This window comes from Clavelina lepadiformis, chromosome 5, assembly GCF_947623445.1.
Source record: "Clavelina lepadiformis chromosome 5, kaClaLepa1.1, whole genome shotgun sequence".
Lineage (NCBI taxonomy): Eukaryota > Metazoa > Chordata > Ascidiacea > Aplousobranchia > Clavelinidae > Clavelina > Clavelina lepadiformis.
Genome location: NC_135244.1, coordinates 6,306,099 through 6,316,491, shown reverse-complemented (window position 1 = coordinate 6,316,491; position 10,393 = coordinate 6,306,099). Strand labels below are relative to the sequence as shown.

Below are 10,393 nucleotides of genomic sequence, written 5' to 3'. Positions count from 1 at the left end.
GTAGCCTACAATTAACTCCCAAGTTATAAATTCTTTTGTTTCTAACCTGTCAAAGACAGCCGCTTCTATTGCATTTGAATATGCCTATTTCAATTACTAATCATACACATTTATTAAGGGAAACATTTACCGTTTACACTGGAATTTCTGTTTTGTTACGCAATTGAACGAGTCCGTGTTCATCCATGTTGGTCTTGTGGCAGACACACCTCGCTTTGCAGCCAACCAGAATGAAGTACGTTAATAAGTACGTCCTTTTTTATGACAAGTTAGAATAAGAGAGCTCTCTTCTTCTATCCGGTAGAAAAAAGTTTCATCAAGCTTGCCTGCTTATAGGTTCAAAATCCCTAGAGCGAAACCATTTTTACTCTCCCTCAACGTAACCGGTTAAATACCATAACTTTAATGACAGCCTTCTAAACATGTCATTTGAAAATACACGAAAACTACCATAGAAGCTGAACCATAACACATAAGCATGCCAACAACCGCTTATAAAATGACCACGCTTAGCCTTTAGCTCTTTCTTAATGTCCCAGCTGGCCCAGTTAATAAATATGTTTTTACCTACATTCTGACATTATTGATGTGATATGCTGCAATTCTAACTAGATATAGTTGAGTCGATTTAATTAGTAGTTAATTAAGTATAGATCTATATAGCCAAATTGCTGTTAAAAGGCTCCACCGAGATTGCTTTGCTTTCAATTAGAATTGCCTGGTTTCGAATGTGATAATTTATTACTTTACTTGTTATTTTTACATTTTGTTCACTATTCCATAAAAAATTAATAGTGCCGTACTTGGGCAGATATTTTATAATCTTAAAATATGAAAATCGAAGCTGACACACGATGAATTGCATGGTTCTGTGCCAGCTGACAGTGTTCTTACTAGTTGTAATTACTTGATTCTTGATCGATTGTTGGTTAAGTCCGACTCCATTGATATGTGTGTTCGTCAAATACTGAAAGACTAGTTGGGCATCACAGTAGAATAACCAAACGGTCAATGTTCTTGAATATAATTATGTCATTGATTCACAACGAAACGGCTATTGCTTTCAGAGCACAGATGCGTTCAGTAAACTGTCAAACACCAGACTGACATTGAGAACTAACGCATTGAGCGCTGTGGTAATGAATGACGTCAATCGGAATTAATTATTTGTCGCTTATACTGGACAAGGCCAAAATAGAGTAGCCTACAGCGTTTGCTGTTAAACACATGAAATAGAATTCCGTAGGAATAAGGGCTAATTTTGACAATTAGTACAGTTGAGATTGATTGCTGTTAGAAATGCTTTGTATTAACCTTATGAGCACGACTAGAGTTCCACTTTCTAGTCTATAAACTTTGGAAACTCTCCATTTAGGCATCGGATGGCTCTGGTAGTACCACAGACGAACGCCATTCAAAACACTTCCTAATACTTCATTTCAAATATCGTTTATTTTAACTATTGCCAAACAGTCCCGTTTACAACTTAACTCGGTCCATGTTGAATTAATAAAAACTCACGGCATGTTGCATTCTGATCGAAATAGCAAAACGCACTTAATTTGCATTGAGCTGCAAAATTATGGTTAGTACGAAGCCGGATGCAATATTTTTTAAAGACATTGGGATCGGAGATTCTTAGTAACGCAGCTGTCTATAGTAATTTCAAATCTGATAGTTTTCTGTAAAAGACTGACAGGTAGATACAAAGTCTTTAACAAAACCATGTTATTCCATATTTTCTGCACTTAAAATCACCACAAAGAAAGTTTTGAACATGGAAAAAAACATGTTCCCAGGTTTTATTCAGCTCGATGTTAGATGGTCCTAGTTCTTCAGACAGATCCTCTACAAAGATCACAATTTCTTGTAACTACGCAAAAGGTAAAAACTCGACGTAAATGTTATGACGGTCACGTATAAGTTTTTTTTTAATTTTTTTACTTAAGCAAAATAAATTCTGCCTCTAAAACTGAGGCATTCGGTAGTCAACAACCAACACGCATAGTCTTTCCATGTGTCAAACAATACATGACAAAGTATATTGCAGAACCGACCACGTTCCATGTCTTTTCGGTGCAAAAGGTGCGTAGTTGGTACATAGGATGATACACATCACACGCCTTTGCTGACAGCATATTCATGGATCGATGAGTAGGAATTACATAGCACCGTTTCTTTGTCAATGTGTTAAATGTTTAAACATAATGTTGCTAAATATAAACGGTCACACATAGAACACATAGGTATAGCAACGCAATAAACACACAATTAATGTGTCAATAAATGCTTTACTTTACATATTACAAATCTTTTAGTTTTCTGTATATAGAAATTACTATAAAATACAACAAAAGCGCAATGTAGACAAGAAGCGAATCAATGCAAACTAAAGGGCTGGCTAGAGTGATTAAGTAAGCAGTTACTTTAATAAAAAGTATGGTAAATATTCATTCCACACTTTAGACAACAACACAATTTGATCCAAATAAACGGAACATATTACATATATACCGATATATGTTATATACTGTATATATATACACATTAATTAATGCACAATACTGTCTCTGTATGTACCTAATCAACTTGTGGCAAGATCATGTGTAAATCAACTTGTGGCATGACAGAGAACGTTTTTTGAAGATAATGCTATATAAAATTAACTACTATCGACTAGTTAGCTGTTGAAGATGCTAAAAATGGTGCACGTACAAATATTGCTATTATAGATGGTAAAATAATGATATGATTACTACTACTAAGATCAATGATAATTTACTGAACCTTTCATGCATTGATGAATAATTTCATCTTCCAAAGCACACCTAAAATGTAGCATGTTTTCTACATTTTTAACTTTCAAAATATCATCCATTGAAAGCAGATTGGTATCTGGATGCTGTAGCACATGAACATCCTCATTTTGTTGGCTTAAACTCTCCAAAAATTCACACATCATTGCTGAGGATTCCTCTGCAGTGTCAAAAATTTGGAAGAGTTTAGCCTTCCACAAATTAACAGTCTCTTTGTTCTCAAAGCCTGCAAAAGCTTGGCCACTATCAGAAAATATTTTGTACAGTGGCTTTCCGAAATACTTGATGTTTTTCCCGGCTTCGTATGTTTTAGAAGAAAATTTCAAATCATCATCAATACCAAATGCTACAGTGACGTAGCCGACTGGAGACAAACTAATAGTATTTGACCTTGTTACAGAAACAGTGTGCATAAATGTATCAGGTGGTACTTTCGCATTGGGCTTAAAAGAGCAGTTACTGACAACGCAACAAGAACCGATGGAAACACATTCTCGAAGTCTGCAGTATTCCAACACAGAGCCCTCACCTATCTCAACACCGGAGAGCATGACAGATGACATAATGCATGGCGCAGACTTTAAACGTATTGCTAGAGAGGAATCATTTACATGCCCTTGCACATTCGATGGCAAAACATGCTCGGTTGCATGCTGCTCAGTCGATTTCCTGGATAAAAATTTGTATGGATTACCTGCACAAAAATTAACGACTTCTTTTCCGAACATTTCTGCAAGTTGGATATCCTCAGTCAAGAGTTCAAGATATTCCTTAGTGGTACCAAAATGATAAAAGTGGGATGTAACGCCAGAAGTTCCAGGGGTATCGGCATGATTTGGGACAAGTGCTAATGCATGGAATGGTGTGTTTCTCATCCAATCATAAACTTGTTTGCGCACTGTTATTAATGAGCCGGTGGTTGAAACAACGTTTGCTGTGTTAGTGATGTAACCATCGTCAGATTCTGATCCCAGACTCTACAAAATGACAAGTTATTAACGCAAAAATACAAAAATTTTCATTAGAAACAATGCTGAATTACTTATGTTAAATTCTGGGAAAATAGATCAAATAAGCTTCCTGCAAGTGTGATACTATATACCGGTCTAAACTCTGTATGTACTGCAACTAACGACTGTAAATAACAGCAAAGAGTTTAAATGAGCACCTGTAGTATATCTCCATATGCATCAATTTCGCAAGTCAATGGTTTGTATTTCTTGTAAAAGTTCTTGACTTTCAAGGCGGCATCCATACTCATGAAGTAGGCACTGTCAGTGTAAACCCCTTCACCATCTCCAACTTCAGTAACCAAGTCATCAGTAGCCTTCATTTTTATCACTGATGGCTTGTGCAAAAATTTTCTGGTATTGTATATTAACTTGCCATCAACTATTGATTGAGCTGTATCAAGGAGGTACACACCATGAGTTGTTCCAATCTCCAGGGTAGATGGGTGCACCAATCCAGTTATACCTGCCAGAAAAGGACAAAAATGGGTATGAAACTACTTATCAAATTCCAACACACAAAATTATATTATAAATCTCAAAACAAAGTAATACTACAAAAAAACATGATATTATCGATATTGAAGTTTTATCCTGATTCCTTCACTTTACCAGTAGCGGGAAATGTCCAAGCAATGTCCGAATCATTGTAAACCTCCAAAGTATCTGAACAACAGACAAACACCCCACCGTATGGCATTTTTGATGGAAAGTCAATGTACGATGCAAGTTTTACCTCAAGCATCTGATAGATTGGGGAGCCAAATGGCATAGCCACAAACGCCTTTGTTTAAAAACAAAAGAGCGTTTCACAAGCAATGAATATTGCATCATTTGCAGCTTCACGATTCATGAGTTAACGTTAATCTACCTTGCCAATTGCACTTGCATTCGGCAAGCGTTGACTAAACCCACCAGCATGTATAATGATGATCTTTTTGCTTTTTATTTCTTCATATCCAAACTTGTCAAATAAAAACTCTAAAACAACCATTGTAGACCCTCCATTACCTGCAAAAATCACACATTTAGACTATATTCACAGCATACAACATTGAAAATCAGCTCCATGCGCACATACATCTACTGTATAATTCCTCTATACATAAAACAGTTGCTCAAATAAACTTGTAAAAAGAAATGTAAGAACCCTAACCAATTTTGTATCCTGGAGGATCAGATACAACATAGTATTGAGAAAATGGTATTTGCTTGTTTTCAATCTTTTTCTTTAGTTGTGTTTCAAAAACGTTCTTTTGAATATCATCCAAAGCAGTCAGAATGACGATATCCCAAAACTCTCCATTAGCGTTTGATTCAGAACCTGGAAAATAAATAGAAGTATATCAATCCGAAAGTAAAGTATATTGGATACATTCATAATAAAAAAATTAGGTGTAAACTGTAGAGGTAAAGATGATTGGTAATATAAATACCAGCAGCCAAAATGCATACATTTTAACTTTTCAAACTTTTTAAACCGCTTCTTGGTCGAATGAACAACGTCCCTTGTTACAACCATGATTCCAAAAGGATACAAGGAACAGTAAAACTCTTTACAGAAGATTTTTTACTATTGATATACAAGTTACAACATAACAATGTAAAAGAGTGAACTACTACCAAATCTATTTGAATCTGCAACAAGAACAGCAAGGAGAGTGTCACAACAAAAGTGATTGGCAATCAAACTACTGCTAAGTAAAACTGGTACACATATAAAACATCCAACGACAGAAACATTTAAGATTGAAAACATTCACACCATCAGAGAGTTCAAACAAAATTTTACAGGCATGGCATACCAGTTGCACTGAGTCAAAACATGAGGCATTTTTTTTGATATTGAATGCAATGAGTCAAAATGTTTCAAAATTACCGATATGAGTCCAAATGCACTTGCAGAAATTAGTGAATAAAATGTTCATTTTACGAAAAAAAAAAGGTTGTGAAAACCAGATAGAAACATAATTAAGTGTGAAGTTTCCATTTCATGTAAATTTGAATCATACCACAAATTGATGCTATTTATAACTTGCATATTAACTTGCTAAAACTCAATGCATCCACCAATTTTACTTAATTCTATAAAGCTGCTCATGGGCTAAATTACAGGGACAAAGTTACAACATTTCCGATTGTTCAACAACAAATGTTTAACTATTATCGGTAGTTTGAAGAATGTGTGACTGCGCATCTGCTACCTCATATCTCCACCAATCTCCAGTTTTGCAATTTGTATTTTTTGAGATGTCAGTCACTTTTATGGCCTTTAGTTTTGCACATATCTTGTTCTGAGCAAAATCTTCGTGTTTCACTGGCAAAGTACACTGTTTTGAACCAGCAGCCAAAATATATCCTATCACCATAACATAGTCACCAGCCTGCAATGATTTTTTTGCTTTTGGTATCTTAGATATCCCATTCACAAGAACTAAAGCTGTTTCATCATTCACCAATACAGAGTCGTCATTTAATATTTCAGTAACATATCCTTGAATCCAGACATTGGAAACAGAGAGGGTGTGTTTATTCAGAGTATTTTTGTCATTATTTATTGGATGTAAAGTTATATCCCATTTCTGGTATGGTGTGCTTTTACTGTTATCACATTTATGCACATTGTACAATTGCTCAAGTAAAATTTTATAAGCAGGTACTTTTAAAACAGAGACACTCATAACATGACAAGTTTGCAAGTAATCCACTCAGTTAACTGTAAAAAATGCACACCTATCTCAAACTTCAACTAGAAGATTATAAGACTAACTGAATATCACATTTTCTATAAAAAAATTAAAAAACGAATAATGTGAAGTAATAAGCTGGGAAATATGAATAGGTAAACACTCATTATCTCAGGGCTAATTTTTATCGCTTTGTAGGACCACCAACCACTCTTTTTGAGGATATTTCATCTTTTCTAACGCTATTGGCTAACAAACTGTATTCAAAGACAATCAGATATCCCTATCCAAGTGCTCTTTGGATATGACATTTGCATTTAATTTTTTCCTTAAAAATGCAAAATAAATATAATCGCTTAACAGTATGTCGGAATTAAAACAAGTAAAAACAGATGGAACTGTTTTACTTTTGACAATCATAATAATAGCAAACACATGAAACTTCTGATATTTCACAGTTTAACAAAATTGTCTCACTTCACAACAAGACAATTACAGAACAACCATAGCCTAAAACCATTTGAAGTAGAGTATTGTATAAAATATAAATAGATAAACTGGTTAATTCAAAATATCATAGAAATTACTTTAGTGTACAAAAAGGCAAACCTGAGGCTTGACATTAAGTATTTTGTAATTTTTATCTTACAATAAAGTACTCTAGTACTTATACTGAGTACTTGCCATCTAGCCTGGTACTTGTACTGAAGTGATTTTTAAGCTAATTACTAGTACTCAAGTAGTAAAATTTGTACTTGTATACAGCTCTGTTGACCAGTCCACACCAATTAGCACGACACTTTTTCCAACCCAAAATCAAAGGCGACAATAAACATTATGTTCAACTCAATGGCAATACTTTAGCTTTAGGCGACTTCAACACTGCATTAGCTTAACGACCCAAAATAAAGACGTGGTTGTAGACTTGTAGTGCAGAGGTAATCTCTGCGCCATTGTCTTACCCGTTTCACCTGGCTCTTTAGTTGTTGGAAACACTTACTGGCATGTGAATGCTGGAATCTCTGACACGTAACTTCTTAGCCAGCCATGACTTGCGTATAAGCACTATTACCTTACGTTTCATTGACCTGGGGCTATCTTTTGCTTCGGTTTTCTTTGCTTCAGCCTACTGTACAAATTAAGCAGCCCATGGACCATGGCTGTATCTGTATGAACACCAAACTAACAAGACATCTGACTTCAGGTTTGCTTATAACAAACCAGCAGATTTTAGGAAGCACTTAGAAGAGTGTTGGGAAGGAATTTTAGGAAGTTTTAGAAAGTGTTGTTGTTGCACGCACGGGTTGTCTCACAAAGTCCCGTGCCACAGTTGCATAACCTTACCCGCCAGTTGCTGATACGAAAACGGTTAGAGCCTTCAAGTCATAAATCAGTTAAATCAGTGGACTAGTAAGCTAGATTAAGCTTTTTACGTCCACTCTGAAGAATAGATCCTGTGTTTTTCATATTCTACAATCTACATGGTGAGTAAACTGCAAAAGGTTCTACTACGAAAACGCGCTACTGGCGCATAGAAGCGTTGCACTCGCTCAAAAGTGGCAGTGGCAGTAAAGAACCATAGTGGAAGTGGTAAAGAAGTAAAGAATCATTGTGGCACCTACATGCACGAGATTCATGTACATGCACGTCTAATATTTTGCTCATAATACCGATTTATTATATTAAATAAAGAAAACTAGTTGTTTCAACGCCAGTTCATAATAAATAAACAAATAATTAAGGCTTCAGTGCACGCCATCACACTAAAATTTGTGCCATTGAACACACAATTTTTCGTTGAAAACTGTCATATTTTCCAGTTATGGTAATGGAATTACTTCATCACCAAAAACAAGCCACAAATTTCAAGGTCGTGGTTACATATCAGTGAAGATTGGGACCTCTCTAAAATAACGCTAGAGGACTAAGGGAACTTAAAGGACCTAGATGTCTATGTTTAAATTGCTCAGTTTGCTCCTCTTAGTTCTTTTAGTCATTTAGTGCCTTAGCTCTGTATTTAAAGTGGTCATGAAGATGATGATGTCATAGAGGAAAATTATGTTGCTTGCTTTCCTTGAAATGAAATGTAACTACATGAAAAGCATAACTATTTTATGGCAAAAATAATTATTGCACCGCACAGTTGCGCAGCTTACAAGGGAATCTGCTTCCGCTCACCCCTAAAAAATGCTTTGCATACCCCCGGTTGAGAACCACCGTGTTAGAGGTCACAATAGCGCTCCATTACAGTGCCTTGCAGGGCCCTGCTGTCTGCTTCTGGTAGGCATGCCAAGCCAGACCCTTCAAGGGCCTGGCTAGCAACTATATCACAGGTTATATACTTTAATATATTTAAATTATGTATTTTGTAATTGGGTTTACTGACCTTTGTGGCAACGTAGTGATATTACTAAAACATTATTAGTAGGTTACAGTTTATAATTAAACAAAACTTAAAGAATGATGCCGTACTAACTTCTGAGTCTTATTGTTGCCCCCATGATTAATAGTAATAAAATATCACAACAATAGTATCTGAACAACATATTATATTTTGTAAATGGCGCATGACACGACTGAATGACACACACTAAATAACAGTAAAGCCGGCCTTCATGACAGATATGGTTTGTTGTGTAATACTTCACACAAGTAATACACAAACGAACAAAAAAAAATTTGTCATAATACTATACATACATTACTATACATTAGCCGTTTTCTCTAAATTGACTCTAAAATATTCCATTCTAGTTGCATGATTTAAGTTAAGCTAATGATTGGCTAATACTCACATTGTAATCAGCACAGTGCACTGAAATGTGGGTAAAACATAGTTAGCCACTTGGTGTTGACAAAGCACAATTAAGATTGCATTCTACACATGATGAATCAGCGCTCACAACACCTTGTTCTAGCTAAAATTTTATTCTTTTACATGATATTAATGTAATGCTCATTTTTACCCTCGATGCTTCGCCAAATTTGCCTGTCTCATTCGTTGCAATTATAATCATTACTAATACATTAGAAACCACCTGTGTCAGCACATTTTTTTCGTCACCCACAATTAAGGCGAAAAACAAAATGAATGAATGATTGCCAGGTATCAAACCTGCAAGTTTTTAATAATGCAGTTCTGTGTATTGTATGCTCACATGGATGCCAGCCTTTTGCACGAGTCTTGCAACCTTGCTGAAAAAATTTAAGAAGTTTAGACATTAAATGATTTTAGGAAATTTTTTTTTCAACTGTATTCGCTATTATTATTCCAGATCTGATTTATTGATTCACTCATTTAGTGATAAGAAAGTGAAGCGAATACTAGTAATGGATAATTACTAGATAACCAGTATCCATCTTTACATGGTTTGTGTATACTGTATATTTATAACCAGTTTTGGGGAATTCAGAATGCCATTGCAGCTACAAAGGTTTAAATCCGTAATTCCTCACTTTCGATAAATTATTATGTATTGACAGTATTCTTTTCATAATTTCTTGACTCCTTTTGTGTAAATTAGTATAGCTATTAGTATTTAACTTCTGACAGAGTCTTCACATAAACCCTCTATATATTGGCTTTGTAGTTTGCATATATTATCATTTCTTTTATTTATGAAATGCAGGGCGTTTTTTGAGATTGATATAATGTGTTTTGACAATCTAGTAAACAAGCTCAGTACACACAAATAAACAGAAGAAAAATTAAAATATAATTGCAAAATTTTTAAGTAATTTTAAAGTTAGCAACTATATTTTCAACAAATCAATAAAAGTTTTTTGTTTTGATCTAGTTTAACGTTGAAATTGATTGAAAATGAAGGTGTGTTAAATGATCACAAACCAAGTGGTTATTAGGCTTATATCCTAATGTTGT

The 10,393-nt window shown here is 34.9% G+C and overlaps 2 protein-coding genes across 2 annotated transcripts; both read right to left on the bottom strand.

Moving 5' to 3' along the window:
- Positions 1-2,767: 2,767 nt before the first annotated feature.
- Positions 2,768-4,526, bottom strand: LOC143458906 (fucose-1-phosphate guanylyltransferase-like). The gene is made up of 3 exons (XM_076955812.1): positions 4,439-4,526; positions 3,985-4,292; positions 2,768-3,793 (listed from the first exon to the last, which is right to left on the bottom strand). Exons 1-3 carry the CDS (start codon positions 4,524-4,526, stop codon positions 2,768-2,770), a joined length of 1,422 nt encoding a protein of 473 aa, XP_076811927.1.
- On the bottom strand, positions 4,151-8,040 carry LOC143458764 (fucose-1-phosphate guanylyltransferase-like). Its single transcript, XM_076955620.1, has 5 exons — positions 5,282-8,040; positions 4,983-5,150; positions 4,742-4,837; positions 4,439-4,610; positions 4,151-4,292 (listed from the first exon to the last, which is right to left on the bottom strand). Exons 1-4 carry the CDS (start codon positions 5,346-5,348, stop codon positions 4,564-4,566), a joined length of 378 nt encoding a protein of 125 aa, XP_076811735.1. The 5' UTR covers positions 5,349-8,040; the 3' UTR covers positions 4,151-4,292; positions 4,439-4,563.
- Positions 8,041-10,393: the final 2,353 nt, after the last annotated feature.

Excerpts from the sequence above, each read along its gene's own strand:
- LOC143458906 (XM_076955812.1), bottom strand. The coding sequence starts at position 4,526 with ATGCCATACGGTGGGGTGTTTGTCTGTTGTTCAGATACTTTGGAGGTT. Across the intron at positions 4,293-4,438 it reads TTGGACATTTCCCGCTACTG|GTATAACTGGATTGGTGCAC; the intron begins GTAAAGTGAAGG and ends CTTTTCTGGCAG. Across the intron at positions 3,794-3,984 it reads CATATGGAGATATACTACAG|AGTCTGGGATCAGAATCTGA; the intron begins GTGCTCATTTAA and ends GTCATTTTGTAG.
- LOC143458764 (XM_076955620.1), bottom strand. The coding sequence starts at position 5,348 with ATGGTTGTAACAAGGGACGTTGTTCATTCGACCAAGAAGCGGTTTAAA. Across the intron at positions 4,838-4,982 it reads TCCTCCAGGATACAAAATTG|GTAATGGAGGGTCTACAATG; the intron begins GTTAGGGTTCTT and ends TGATTTTTGCAG. Across the intron at positions 4,611-4,741 it reads GATCATCATTATACATGCTG|GCGTTTGTGGCTATGCCATT; the intron begins GTGGGTTTAGTC and ends TTTTAAACAAAG.